The sequence below is a fragment of the Sebastes fasciatus genome, chromosome 11 (assembly GCF_043250625.1).
Source record: "Sebastes fasciatus isolate fSebFas1 chromosome 11, fSebFas1.pri, whole genome shotgun sequence".
NCBI lineage: Eukaryota > Metazoa > Chordata > Actinopteri > Perciformes > Sebastidae > Sebastes > Sebastes fasciatus.
In genome coordinates, this window is record NC_133805.1 from 1,834,240 (window position 1) to 1,850,474 (window position 16,235).

At 42.1% G+C, this 16,235-nt stretch overlaps 1 protein-coding gene across 1 annotated transcript in view; it reads right to left on the bottom strand.

The window, feature by feature from the left end:
- tmeff1a (transmembrane protein with EGF-like and two follistatin-like domains 1a) overlaps positions 1-16,235 on the bottom strand; it is a 74,446-nt gene that overhangs the window by 12,684 nt on the left and 45,527 nt on the right. The window contains exon 6 of the mRNA XM_074649886.1: positions 509-657. Coding sequence (XP_074505987.1) covers positions 509-657 — 149 coding nt within the window. The remainder of the gene's footprint in view (positions 1-508; positions 658-16,235) is intronic.

The window sequence follows — 16,235 nt, forward strand, 5'->3', positions numbered from 1 at the left end:
AGGAACCCTGTTGAAAATGGACATTTTTTGAAAAAAAAAATTCTCGCCAAAATTTAGTGTAAGCGTTATTTAACCTCCTTCCTGACAAGCTGGTATGACATGGTTGATACTGATGGATTCATCAGGTTTTCTAGTTTCATATGATACCAGTATCTTCACTCTAGCTTTAAAACTGAGTCCTCTACAACCTCTGAAAGACAGAATAGGCGGATGGAGATAGTTTAGCCTTCTGCTAACCACAGCCGTGAGCCATTGGCTGCTGTTAGCAACGACTAAACTATTAGCAACATTTACTCTCCATCTCTGAAACAGCGTGACCTCATCATGACGTCATCACTGAATTAAAGGGTTTATTATAACTGTGTTCTCTGCGGTATTGAAGGGTCTTAAAAAGCCTTAAATGTAACTTTGGTCAGTTAGCAGAGAGGAGACGATATGACAGCGTCATTCTGTTATTCCGGATGATTAGATGAACTCTACAGATGTCATCATGACGAGTCAGCCTTACCGGGGCACCTGCCCAGGTGTTTGACGTCGATCTGCTCCTGCTTCATACACGACGCCTCTCGGACCAGACAGGGGTTGTTGTAGGAGTTCCCGTCGGTGGCACACACCGGGTTCTCATTGTGCCCGCTGCAGTCGATGTTACATATGCACCTGAAGAAGAAGAAGAAGAAGAAGAAGAAGAAGAAGAAGTAGAAGAAGAAGAAGAAGAAGAAGAAGAAGAAGAAGAAGAAGAAGCAGAAGAAGAAGAAGAAGAAGAAGAAGTAGAAGAAGAAGAAGAAGAAGAAGAAGAAGAAGAAGAAGAAGCAGAAGAAGCAGTCGTGTGTCAGGACTGTGAATGTTTCCATGTTTCTGCCACTGCAGCTCTCATCAGCTCTAAATCATGAAGCACATTAGAAGACTTCTAAATGAGGACACACATCATTAATTCACTGGTGTCTGCACATAAAGAGATAAAGTTCATCATTCTAAAAGTCCCTTTTTCAGACACAGTTCAGAGCGGGATTAATATCTTCAAAATGAATTCACTCTTACGGACGGTGCAATCATCTTTCCAAACATCAGAGGTCTATTTTTAACCCTTTAGGTACAATCACAACTTCTGCAACTCCAATTCTCATTTGGTTAAGATGACTTAACTTCCCTGAAGTCCTTAAGGACATGCTTAAAGAATACCTTCACCTTTGTTTCACAGGGCTTGACATAAAGCTTTGTCAGCCAGTAGATGAGATGTTTTAACGTGGATTTAAGCATTTATCATGATTTATTAAACATAATATGCTCTCCTCAAAGCCACCAGACTCCATTGACAGAAACAGTCATTTAACCTCGCTGATCATTGTAAAACACACTTTATTGAAACACGACAGAAAAGAAATGAAGCTCATCAGATCTGTCTCTCCTCTGTTTCAACAATCACCGGCTCTGGTTGCTCTCTACAGAAGCTCGCCGTCGGTAGTTTTAGATATCAAACAGTAGACGCGACACGTAACGGATAATATACAGCGAGCCGGTTGTTGTTGAGAAAGAAACCCCGACATGAAGAGGTTTATTTCACAACAACGAAAGTTATGACTTTATTCTCGTAATATTCTGACTTTATTGTGTAAATCTCAGATATGTTTTCCCCTCAATGTGGCCCTAATACTCCGTAGTACATTGTCTCTTTGGCCCTCACTGCATCAGACTGATATACTATATGCTTAGACTATAAACTGTGTTACCTTTGTGGTATATTTTCAGGAGTTGCACAGGACAGCGGGGCCCCTAAATGTAAACACACATGTTCTTATGCTCAGGAGTAACACAATGACAGCGGGGCCCCTAAATGTAAACATGGGTAAACAGCATAACGGGGACGGAGGGTCGGACAAAAGTCAAGGGGTTGTAAGATAAACATGTAGGACACACATTGTTCTTATGCCCAGCTCGCATGTTACATGACAGATGTTGCATACTATCTGTGCCCGATATAAGGAGGCGCGAGAGCCCCAAAGGGCAGGACTTTCAGATTCGACTTGAAGCCTCCGGACTGCTCGAGACGTCCGTATGACATGTGTGGCTTGTTTGTAATAAACTTTATTATACCAGCAAGACCAGTGTCCTCGGAGCATCCTTCATCATCACTTCAACAGCACTGTCGCAGAAAAGATACGACATAATTTGGCGTCACGAATACAGGATCGGAAGTGGCCTCAGCGACAACTTCACAAAAACGGTAAGCGCGCTCGATTTAATGCTGGTCATAAATTGGGGCTGTTATGTGGAGTTGTTTGGACACACCGTAAATTAAGAACCTTCTTGTTATGGACATGTACTGTTGATTTGATGTTTAAAGTGAGGCTCCGTGCTAAATTTAATGAAAAAAAAGGGGGAATGAATAGAGAAAAGAAAAAAGTAAAGAAAAGAAGTATGAGAAATACAAGGAATAGTTTAGAATAGTCATGGTAACTATAAGGTGTACTAAAGAGTATTGTGCAAGATTAACGCTAAGACACATGCATAAAAAATGCATATTAGACACTGAGTAGCGATGGCTCTGACATAGTCCGGAATTAACTTAGAAAGACAAAATTGGGAAACCTGGATCCAGGTAATTTGAATAAATAAATGTAAAGAGTGTTAAGAGAGATAAGGAAATAAAGGAAATAAAGGAAATAAAGGAAATGATCATATGACAAGCCGCAAATCGGATAGAATAGAAAGCCCTCAAGTGGAGGAGCATGTAGTATGGGCCGCAATTAAAACCTGAAAACGACATCTTATGGTCAGTTTAATAACTGGAGAGTGTAGAATCACAATTCGAATGACCGTTACCACTCTGACGCTTGTTGACGAACGGTGTTCAAGAAGTAGCCTCTCTTCGGAGATTTTACACCTCAACGGTAGCACAAATTTTATGAGAAAAAGTAAGGAAAATAGCGGCAGAAAGCATGCTGGAAATAATGAAGATATCTAAAACTGGTGAAGAAAATGTGGGTGCGTGTACTTTGGGATGAGACGCAGCTGGGAAAATGTGTGTGCGTAAAAGGGAAGGATGTGTGCTGGATGTGTGTGCTGAATGTGTGTGCGTAGGAGTAAGAGAATGTGTGTGTATGGACTTTGGGATGAGAGGAAGCTGGGGAAAAATGTGGGTGTGTGACACTTGGCGCCATATGTGTGCCATAAAATGCATAGGAAGAGAATATATGTGTCAAAGTTAATAATTTGTAAGAATAGATACGTGGCCCGATGTATTGTATAAAACCATGAGCTTCTGTTTCCAGAAGACTAAATGAATTAAATAATGTAAAACATAAGCTGTTGATTGTGGGAATTGCTCTGGATCAGAGATCGAAGCGCACCCTCTCTGGATCACTGCTGTCACTCACGCCGTTGGGCGTGATGACACGGCCGGTAGGAGTGGACGCTTGTTTTCTCTGCAAAAGAGGGACTTCCGGGAGATACAGTAAAAGAATAAAACGATGAGCCACTGAAATGAGCCTGGTTACGATAAACGCATACACATAAGATAAATAACTATAAACCAGGACAAATAAAGTGGAGTTGTGTAACTGCAGTACCCGTATAACCCTTGGAAAAGAATAGAAATATATAATAATAAGAATAAAGAATGTATAAAACCATGAACTTCGTTTAAGAAGGGTAGCGTTTGAAACCCCCCCCCCCTCTCTCTCACTCGTCTCAGAATTCCCTAGAGGAGGTTGGAATGTGGGAGTATCCTTTGCCGTTGAACTATTTGGTTCAGTGGGGTTCACTAATGTTTAGGTAGGGGTTTAAGTTAGGAATAAAATTGATGATGCTGTTAAAGGGACCTAATGGGTTCACAAGAGACTAAATCATTACATGTTTTTTGTCTGTTATGTCATTTATGGTGAATGAGAATTGAGACGGGAGGCACGGCAGCGGGCCGGCACATCACGGAGGGTGGATTGCTGACGTCAACTTGGAGGCTCTCCAGGTCAATCTACTAAAAAGGCCGGTACAATTTATTCACAAACTCTTTAACAAAAACAAAACCTGCATTCCCATATTTGTATGTGTTCTCAGTCATAAGCAATATTGATGGTACACATATAGACCTGCTTTCATTTATTAAGCCTAAGAGGAAACTGACCTGCTCATTCAGGAGAAATAAATAAATGAATTAATAGAAAACTTGGCAACGGATTGATCAGTTAATGCATTTGATTAATTAATGGCATATGATTGTTTAGTCTAACCTCTGCTGACAATTACAGATGTTCATTTATGTTATGGTGCGTAGTTTGTCTGATCTGTGATGTGGTGGACATTCAAGGTGGTGACTGTTTGACGATTTGAGCTGAATATTGATTAATTGGATAATTGATGACTGGTTGATTGATTGATTGGTTAATTGATTGATTGGTTAGTTGATTGATTAGTTAGTTGATTGATTGGTGGATTTGTCGATTGGTTAATTGATTGATTGGTTAATTGATTGATTGGTTAGTTGATTGATTGGTTAGTTGATTAATTGGTGGATTTGTTGATTGGTTAATTGATTGATTGGTTAATTGATTAATTGGTTAGTTGATTGATTGGTTAGTTGATTAATTGGTGGATTTGTTGATTGGTTAATTGATTGATTGGTTAATTGATTAATTGGTTAGTTGATTGATTGGTTAGTTGATTAATTGGTGGATTTGTTGATTGGTTAATTGATTGATTGGTTAATTGATTAATTGGTTAGTTGATTGATTGGTTAGGTGATTAATTGGTGGATTTGTTGATTGGTTGATTTGATAATTTGTTGATTGGTTGATTGATTAATTGGATAATTGGATAATTGGTTAATTGATTAATTGGGTAATTGGGTTTTTAAAAAAAAAAAAAAAAAAAAAAGGGGGGAAGTAATCTAAATAAGCCTTGAGTAGTTTTAATTTTAACAATTACTTCTTAAAGTACAATAACGGAACATAAGGAAGCCGTTATAATGGGAAAAAAGAACACTAAAAATCCAAAAGTAATCACTCCTGTTGAGATAGTACAGAAGAATAATCCTTTAATTAGGGGCATCGCAAACATTGCAAAAATATCGGAAAAATGGCACAAACGCTGGCCTGAAATTGACCAACCATGGCCAATGGAGGGGACTCTTAACCCAGATGTAATTAAAATAATGCTGGTACTTGTATCCACATACAAAGCTGAGCAAAAGAAGGGAAAAAAGGGGATAAAACGCAAAGAGAAGAGGCAAGTGGAGCTTGGCATTCTCCAGTTATTTGAAGATGAGGGACAGAAACTGATAAAAGCTGCAAACGATAAAAGAGATGAAGTTGTAGAAGAAATAAAACAAAACACAGAACAAACAGAAAAACTAAGGAAAGACACCAATTCATCGTTCTCACATATGAACCCAGTAAAGGGACCACCACCGTATGAGGCAAAGACGAAGGCTAAGAAAATCTATCCTCAGATCCCGGTGATCAGTCAGGAGGGTGACTACTGTATCAGAAACGAGGAGGACAGAACAATAGAAACAGGACGAGCGGAGACAACTATAACGATGTATCCAAGATCCAAGAAGAAATCAAGGTTAGGGTCTGGGACGCAAAAGCAGGACCATGGAAACGAGAGTGACCAAAGCGATCAGGAAGGGAGCAGGGGAGGATATGACCCTGCAGTCAGACGGATGTTGGCAAGAGCAGAAATAAGAGGAAATGTTATCTCTGATGACAGTGAGGATGAAGAGGGCCATGAAGAGGAAGCCCGGAAGACTTTAAGAAAGATCAAAATAAGCATAGACCGATGTCACCGCGAACGGCTAAGGACAGATAATCCAGAAGACCTAATAGATCTAGAGTACCAGCTAGAGGAACTGTGGTTTCGGAAGGACCAGTTAGAGAATGAAAACTCCGAACGATCTGCCACGACAACTGGAGGGCGCTCTAGAAAACAGCTAAATCCCCAAAAAATATGTCCAGTGGTCATCCGAGGACAGAATTTGGAGTATAAGCCTTGGCAGAGTACAGATATGTCAAACATACTTGAAAAGTTACCTACTCTTCAAGATGGAGCACATCCTTGGATTTCGAAGTTGGAAGAGATCATAGTGGGAGAGCAACTGGCCATGGGAGATATCAAGAGACTCTTGGCCAACCTCATTGGAGTTCACGGTATGGGAGAGATTCTACAGAAAGCTGGACTTAATCGATATGTGGGAACTGCTGTGAATGATTCAGAGCTGTTTGCTGCAAGTAGAGGTCAAGTGTGCAGGGCGCTGAAAGAAACATTTCCAACAAATGTACATCCTGACAATATTTTTATTGATCCACTGGGACAAGAGGAAAACCCGAGGGCCTATGTGTCGAGAGTTCATCAAGTGTGGAGAAATGTCACAGGAAATGACCCGGATTTGAATCAAATGGAGCAGTCGATTTTGCGAACCAGAATACAGAAGGGGCTGCCCCTGCCAGTGAGAAGCAAATTGGCAGAGGTGGTTGGTCTTGGAAGCATGGCAAAGAGTGGTTACACGGATCATATAGCCCACCAAGTGGAGCTGTATAGGAAAAAGGAAAATGATCAAAAAGACCAGGACCACGAGACCCTCAGGAAACTTAATCAAATACAACTGATGGATAACAAGAGGATGGAGAAGAAGCAGGCTCTGGTTATGCAGAATCAGGCTCCACTAAATCAACTAGTACCACAACCACAGCCGAACCAGGTTCAGCTCCAATCGTTCCAGCCACCGCCGGTGGTTCCAGTTGTCTCCTACCCACAGCCAGCCTTTGATCAAGCGCAGCCCTGGAGAGGAAGAGACCAAAGAAATTTCGGAAGAGGAGGAAGGTTTAATCCAAACTTTCAACAGCAATCAACCGGATGTTATACTTGTGGACAACAAGGCCATTTCGCTCGCGAGTGCAACAGGTCCAGAGGAAACTTCAGAGGAGGATTCAGAGGAGGATTCAGGGGCCAATCAAGGTCACCCAGAGGACCGGTGAACCCTTACAGGGGCCCGGAACCTGGTTACTAGGGGTGCCCGGAAGACTCGAGAGGGGGGTGTCAGCTGGTAGTATCAGGGCCGGAGGAAGATCCAACAATAGAGGTAAAAGTAAATAATCGTCCAGTGGAAGTGATGGCGGACAGCGGAGCTGCTTTTACCTGTATTCGGCCTGAAGATGCTATACATCTCCCCATGTCTGATCAATTGATTCGGACAGTCGGGTTCGAGGGAGTAAAACAGCTAGTTCCTCTCACTAAACCAATCAAGCTCAGCTATAAAAAGAAGAAGATTACGTTACCCATATTGGTATCAGAACATACACCTATTGCGCTTTTGGGAAGAGATGCTATGTGTAAATTGGGGTGTACAATAAAATGCACGCCAGACGGCTGTCTGGTGGAAATGCCAAACGAGAGGGTTCACCAATTATTGATGACAACAGAGACTGGAGCGTCTTCAGTATTTTGGATTGGAAATCTCAGTGCAGATTTTTTTGAGCCAGTTAAGTTGTGGGAAAAGTTTATCATCGCAAATATGCCCGACGCAAAGCTTCCAGAGTATCCATTTCACTGCACGCTCCAGTATTTCAATGATGATGCTCAAATAAACGCAGAAGAATGGTTGAGTCGACAACCAAAACAAGTTCAACTAAATTCAGGCTGTATAATTTTGGGACCACAAGGAGCAGCTATGAAGATACACAAAGATGACTATTTGGACAAAGAGTTTGATATCGAGAAGAGTGTGCCACATGTGACCTTGTGGGTGCGTGAAGAACATACACAGAAGCAAGTGGGAGAAATGATGACGGAGGCAGAAAAAGCTGTTTTTACACCAGTAACAGAAAATCTTGCCATCTGGGAGAGTGAGGATCAGAGATTCATTAAGATTATGATCTCTGCTCAAGGAATAGGACAGCCACAAACTGTGCGAATGACACATGAATCCATCTGCAGTGCTAAGATGGACTCAGACTCAATGAGAGAAGAGATGCTACAACAAGTTCCAGAATGTTTGTGGGCTCGGCATAATACGGATATTGGACTTGTGAAGTCAGCTCAACCAGTGAGAGTTGAACTCCGCCCAGGAGTCAAACCACCTTGGAAGAACCAGTATCCACTGAGTGAAGAGGCAATCCGAGGAATTGAACCACAGATTGAAGGACTTCTTAAGGCGGGGGTGTTAAAGATAACACAGGATCCCCAGAGCAACACGCCGTTGTTGCCAATAAAGAAGCCAGATGATTCATATCGCCTAACACATGATTTAAGAGCGGTCAATGAAGTGGTGATTGATTTTCCAGCAGAAGTGCCGGATCCACATACTTTGCTAGCCCAACTTCCGCCAAAAGCGACACATTTCACAGTGTTAGATTTATGTGGTGCGTTTTTCAGTGTTCCACTCAGTAGGGAAAGCCAAAGTTTATTTGGGTTCACGTACAATGGACAATCTTATGAGTATGAGAGACTGCCACAAGGATTCAAACATAGTCCTCACATTTTCAATAAAATAGTGAAAGACGATTTGGAGGGGATAGAGCAGGTACTAAAAAGCAATGTAATTCAATACGTGGACGACATCATCATTTGTTCACCAGATGAGGAGACATGCAAAAAGGACTCAATTAAATTGCTACAAATACTGGCAGAGAAGGGTCACAAGGCCTCTCTGAAGAAACTGCAGTATTGTCAGGAGAAGGTAATTTATTTGGGTCAAACAATAACGCAGGGACGCAGAAGCATCTCTGATATTCACGTGGAGGCTATTCGTAAGGCTCCAAAACCCAGAACAGTCCGAGAGATGATGACATTCCTTGGTATTGCAGGATATTCCTCAGCATGGGTTGAGGATTATGCTAGCTTGACGGGGCCTTTGAGAGCTATGATCAAAGATACTGGGAATGCTAAGCTACACTGTAATCTGTCCTGGACACATGATGGCCTTTTGGCATTTGAAACGACAAAAAAGAAGTTGCAAGAGGCTCCGGCGCTAGCAATTCCAGACTACTCTAAGAATTTTGTGTTATATGTATCTACTTCCATTGGGGGTAAATATGCATGTGCAGTTCTTTGTCAACCAACGGGTACGGGTACGAGTCCTCAACCTATTTCGTATTACTCCACGGCTTATTCAGAAGTAGAGCTAGGGTTACCACTGTGTTACAGATCTATGGTGGGAGTTTCTCTAATGTACAATAAAGCATCATCTGTAACAATGGGTTATCCAGTGACAATTCTTACACATCATAGTCTCAGAAATCTTTTGAACTATGGTAAGAACAACTTGACCATGTCTAGGCTCAGAGACTATCATAGGCTCTTAGAGCAGGAAGATGTTACCCTAGCAAGGTGTGTTACGGTAAATCCAGCGGAGAATTTGCCAACTCCAGAAGACGGTGAGCCACACGATTGTGTTCAAGAAGCAGAGAAATACTCTAGGCTTAGATCAGATTTACAAGCTCTCCCATTGCATGTGGTGGACCTGGAGTATTGGACTGATGGGTCTTGCTATCGTGTGGGCGATAAATTAAGGGCCGGCTATGCGATAGTAAAAGCCCAGGGAACTGGATTTACAGTTGAGAAGGCTGAAGAGATACCACAGCCTGCATCTGCACAACTTGCTGAGCTGGTGGGGCTAACTGAAGCGTGTTTGTTGGCAGAAGGGAAGCGAGTGACGATATACACTGACTCTGCATATGCACATAATGTGTGCCACTTGTTTGGAGCAGTGTGGAAGAACCGAGGGTTTAAGAAAACGGATGGTTCGCCGATACAGCATCACGCCCAGATCATGAAATTGTTGCATGCTATGATGAAGCCTAAAGAAATAGCAATAGCTAAATGTGCGGCACATAAGAAGGATGCGTCAAGGGTTTCACAAGGGAATAGAGCGGCTGATGAAGCTGCAAAAGCAGTCACTGGAGCAGATAAATTGGGCAAAGTTCTTCTCGTCACGCATGAAGTGAACTTGGAAGACAAAATCACGCTTAAAGATGTGATTTTAATGCAGGAAGCTGCTCCTGAAATGGACAAACAGTTGTGGCTAGACCGAGGTGCCACCCGAGATGCTACTGGACTTTGGAGAAATCATGAGGGGCTGGTACTATCACCTCCAGACCTGTTGGGTCTGATGATTCAGGAGGCGCATGGCTTAGCTCACGTTGCAAGGGGGGAAGTTAAGAGAAAGATCACGAAAGAGTATGGTTTTTGGGCACCATGTTTGCTTGAACAGATTGATTATGTCATAGGCAGGTGTACTATCTGTCTGAAAAACAATGTTCGGAGGGGAGTGCCGGTTCCTCCTGGCCACATCCCAACTCCAAGGGGTCCTATGCGTGAACTAGTTGTAGACTATGTTGACATGATAAAACCGATTGAAGGGAAAAGGTACATGCTAGTCGTGGTGGACAGATTTTCACGATGGCCTGAGGCCTGTCCAACAAAACGAAAGGATGCTCAATCGGTTGCCAAGTTCTTATGCAGAGAGGTCATAAGCAGGTGGGGACTTCCAGATCGAATATCCTCAGACAATGGGAAAGAGTTTGTGGATAAGACGGTGAAATTGATTTTGCAAAAATTAGGAATTAAACAGCGTCTTGGGGCAATTTACCACCCACAAAGTCAAGGAATCGTTGAGAGAATTAATGGGGTTCTGAAGAATCGTATTGTCAAAATATGCCAGCACACGGGGTTAAACTGGATAGCAGCACTTCCATTGGCGTTAATGGTATGTCGCTCTAGTGAGCTCCGCGATTTACATATGACACCTCATGAGTTGGTTACAGGAAGACTGATGCCAACACCTTGTCTGCGGACAAGTGGGAAAGGTCCAAGTTTGGCCCTTTTAGAAGATGAAATGCAAACGTATGTCACATACATGGTTAATCTACATAAAAGAATATCCACATATGTGTCTGACAGGCAAGCTAAGGAGGAGGTGCAGGAGAAGCTCGATGAGCAAAAAAGGATCACAGTGCTACCTGGAGACAAGGTGTTCGTGAAGGTGTTTAGACGGAAGTGGTATAACGAACGCCGTGAGGGACCGTTTGAAGTGGTTCGCAGTACTGGAACAGCGGTCCAGGTTAAGGGGTCTCCTACATGGTATCATTTATCACATTGTGTCAAAGCACCAAGTGAAGGGGCGCCACATTCACTGATCCAAGATGTTGAAGGCTCAAGAGAGCCCGAAGACAATGTGGGAGAACACACACCAGAGAGGGAGATGCATGAAAATCCCCAGAGTCAGAATTCAGAAGGAGAGATCACCCAGGTTGTGGACAATGTTGATGTGTCTGTACACATTCCTGATGATGCCAGAGATGACTCGGCAGTTGATGGACAGGACAGAAGATTTAGAGACATTGTCTTTCAACATGTCCCAGACCCAGCAGGACCTATTTCAGTTGCCTGCAAAGCGCCAGAGATATCAAAGGGCGGTGACTCCGCTGCAGGACAACCCAGGGATCCAGTTAGACCAAGGAGCCCGAGACCAGTTAGGAGAAGAGTCAAACCAGACCGTTATTAGAACCAGGGTTGAAGTAACCTTGGGACAGTCAGTTAGGCTTCCATGTCAGTGTACAGAAGAAAATAGTGGTAAAGGGAAACTCAGAGTTCAGTGGGAAGATAACCATGGTAAGATCCTAGATCTGTCAGAGACAGTACCATTAGGGAAATATACATTAGTTAATGACAAAAGGAGAGTGAAGGTTGAGGGAGACTGTAGTCTCTATGTATATAAGCCTCAACAGGAAGATCAAGGTGATTACAGATGTTCTTTTTACGATCGACATATTGGAAGTGAGCGGTCCGAGTTAGGATTTGGAGTTCACGTGGTGTCTCTAGTAATACTAGGGGGGAATAAGAGTATAGATTCACAAGAGGTTGGGGAAACAAGAGAATTGACAACGATGACATCAACTCTCCAGACGAAAGCTGGACAGATGGAAGAGAAATCTACTCCTTCAATGGCAAAAGCTATTGAAAGTATAAATGCATCACATGTAACTACAAAGGCGCCTCAGGTGATATCTATAACGTCTCCTCCTTTGAGTACTGTGATCAGAGCTAAGTTAGGAGGAACAGCTTACCTTCCTTGTCAGTGTGGGAGATGGAATAATGGAGGGAACTTGTTTCCCAAATGGGAAAATAGTCGTGGTGAAGATTTGTTGTTGACAAGACCTGACGATGACGTTGTGCCTCGTGGTCAGAGGAAGTATATTTTGTATAATGAGGTTAGGTGGATAAAAATTAAAGATGATTGTTCCCTTGTCCTGCGTAACGTTACTCGGGAAGACGAAGGAGAATACATGTGTTCTTATGAAGAACCGGAGTTTAAATTTGTTCCATATCAAAATTATTGGATCACAGGTCGTGTGACTCGTAGAGTGTCACTCCTGATAAAAGATTTGGGGCCTATTGGAGTTTCTAGGGGTACTAAAGAAGTTCAGAAACAATTTACTACAGTAACCACTCCAAAGGTGATTAGTACACAGATAAAGCTTGTTACATTAATTCCAAAAACAACTAAGAATGTTCATACACCGACTCTGGCTACTACTCTAGTTATGACTTCAAAGGGGATGAAGGCTACAACAGTGACGACATCCGTGGCATCTACGACATTTGTAAATACAACGCAGACATCTAATATGACATCTTGGACCTTTAAGGATGTGGTTAATTTAGTCGAGAAGCAAGTGTCAAAAATAGAGCCTAGCGTGAACAGAAATAATGACATTGTTGAAGTTAGAGAACAGAGGATAGAAGAAAAGTATGTAGAGTCATCTACGACAGCTCAGAGGACTATTTTAAACATAGATAATAACTTTGCTGACTCTGATCAGACACCAGGGTACATGATGGATCAATACCATACAATACAAAAGAGAGACACTAAATGGAAGGCGTTTGGGTTTGATCCTTCAGTGTTACAAATCGCAGACCCTTGGGCAGGTAGGAACTTATGGTTTCAGCAAGTAACCCACTCCGTAAGATCGGTTGTGAAAACGGATGGTCCGTGTCTGGTGAAAATCCGATCACCAAGCTCATGGCCTTCGATTTTAGAGACTATACCAGAACCACTAACCACTATGTGTCAAAATTATGCATTATCATGGCTCTTGTATCAACAGCAATCATCAGTGGATAAAGTGATGGCTTTAGCAATGAACCTTTTTAAGCCTAGATTGACTTGTTCTTGGTTGGCAGGTTTACCATATGTAAATGTACTTGATCAGCATGAAGATATCAGAACAGCGGTCCCTGATATAATGGAGGTGACAGCAGTGGGAGCTAACAGCTGTTTTTGTTCAAATACAACTCATGAAGGACCGGGAACGTTTATGGGGTTATCAAAGTGTGATAAATATATGATGGACTTGGGTAAAATGGAACGTGGGAAAAGTAATGATTCGTATGAAGCGTCTTTTCAGGCACCACAACACAAAAAGAAGACAATTTTGAGGGTACATAACCAGATATTGCCAGGGAATGTGACTATAGGGAATTTCAAGGATATTTGGTGGGTCTGTGGTAATAAGGCATACATATTTCTACCATATGGGTGGACAGGATGCTGTTATATGTCACTGTTGAAACTTCCATATGAGGTTCTTACTATCCAGAAGGGAGTAGGGACAGAGGGGGTCCAATCTGATGTCGCTTCAAGTAGTAGGAGAAAACGTGAGTTGGCACAGTTTCACAAGTTGGAATCCTTCCATTGGAGAATAAGTTTAGGAGAGAAGTGGGGTATAGGATTTTTTCCATGGTATGGTGTGACATTCTTAGCAGATCACATCGACAACATCACCTACACCTTGCAAGGCTTTGCGAACGAAACCATAAGAGGTTTCGAATTGTTGTCAAACACCCAGAGAAGTCACAGACTGACGTTGCTGAAACATGACATGGCTCTTGATTATATTTTGGCCAAACAAGGGGGCTTATGTGTTGCTTTAAATTTAACAGGAGATGCTTGCTACACTTTGATTCCCGATAGTTCTGATAATATGACTAGTGTCATAGGGGCATTGAAGCTCATAAGAGATGCGTTTGGCCCATCAGAAGACGCGGGATGGTCTGCAAATGCTTGGTTACAGGATAAATTGGGGCCACTAGGAGCAGTGTTAGTTCAGGTTTTGGTAGCGCTCGTTCTGTCGTTGTGCGTGATGTTTTGTTTTTGCACGATGTTGTTGACCTTTGCAAAGGCCATGATAATTAAATGGGTTGGAGTTGTGCTGCCCGGCGATCAAACGCTGATGCCATTATTACACGAAGCTGACACGGACGTGGAAGAGGATGACGCAATAAAGATCGAATTGGTGGAGGAATATCCATTTTAAATATCTCAGAGGATTATAATCCTGTTATTTACCTCTGTTTTTGCTTGCGTAGTTTGTAGTGTTGATTTGGGTTTGCTCTTTCGAGACTTTGTTTAGTCTCGAAGGGGGGGTATGGCAACAAATGAACAATATGATTAATGGACATTTATGAACAATATGATTAATTTCACATTTATGATTTCTAATATGAACAATATGATTAATGGACATTTATGAACAATATGATTAATTTCACATTTATGATTTCTAATATGAACAGTATGATTAATTTCACATTTATGATTTCTAATTTCACATTTTTACTTATAAGAAGTGTTCTTATTCTGTGTTTGATGTTTAAATTTGTATCTGTTCTGTATGCAAAAGATACTGGTTTTCTTTTCTTTCATTCTAGAACATACTGGGGGAAGACCACTGTGAGGGTGGTAGATTGTCAGGGACTCCGATGGGCTGAATGGGTTCAGACACTTCAAACATGAAAATACGAATGGCCTGAAGAACTCTGAACGTGGACTGTCGATACAACATCCAGAGTCAAGACGTCATCGATACTACACCGGCGTCAAGGCGGCTGAGAAACTACAGCGTTATACAGTCTTATGTCTTCTCTGAGATGTTACCTTAGTGTTATTGAAAAGGAATTTTCTTTTTTGTGTATTACATGCTTGAGAAATGATGGTTTCTAAATATAATGGGACCTCAGATGTTTTCTTTTTCTTTTTCTCGATGTTTAGGGACAGTGGGGTAGGCAGGAAAAGGTCCATAGAAAGGTGCGATGGGTCGACCAGCCTGACTTTGGACGTTGTTTGGTTTTAATTTGCTGAGAGTTCCATATGCATTTGTTTAAATCATTTCCACATACAAATTGCTAAAATTCCTCATTTCAGTGTTATGGAGTACGACGTATGGTCGCCTTGGCAGAGGGACCGTGAGAGAATTTTCCTGTATACATTGTTTAATACATTGTTCAAGAAAGATTAGCTGCCTGACAGGTTTTTCACTCTCACTTTTATACTCCATACAGTTGTTTCAATGGTAATAAGGACAGGGTGTTAAATTTGTTATGTTTATACACCTGTATGTTTCTTCTTTTATTTTTTCGAGACTTTGGGTAAGTCTCGAAGGGGGGAATATGTGGTATATTTTCAGGAGTTGCACAGGACAGCGGGGCCCCTAAATGTAAACACACATGTTCTTATGCTCAGGAGTAACACAATGACAGCGGGGCCCCTAAATGTAAACATGGGTAAACAGCATAACGGGGACGGAGGGTCGGACAAAAGTCAAGGGGTTGTAAGATAAACATGTAGGACACACATTGTTCTTATGCCCAGCTCGCATGTTACATGACAGATGTTGCATACCATCTGTGCCCGATATAAGGAGGCGCGAGAGCCCCAAAGGGCAGGACTTTCAGATTCGACTTGAAGCCTCCGGACTGCTCGAGACGTCCGTATGACATGTGTGGCTTGTTTGTAATAAACTTTATTATACCAGCAAGAACAGTGTCCTCGGAGCATCCTTCATCATCACTTCAACAGCACTGTCGCAGAAAAGATACGATACCTTCATCACCTTCATTGCATAAAATGGCTCTTTTGACGGTAAAGGTTGCTGACCCCTGACCCCTGACCTCTGACCCCTGGTTTAGAGAATGCACAATTATGAATCTTCTCATCCACTCCTAGGGCGGCACAATTAATAGAATATTAATCACGATTTTGACTTCCCACAATGAAATGAACACGATCGACTGCGATGTTTAAAATGCGCGTTCAGCTCATAGAGAACTCGGCTGCACATCAGATGAAGCGTACAGCCGAATATATATTCCTCATTTTGACTGTCAAAAACAAAAATGCACCGAATTCAGGTGAAGAAGAACTTTATTTGAAGTGTTATTTTGATGCAAAGATCTGTACG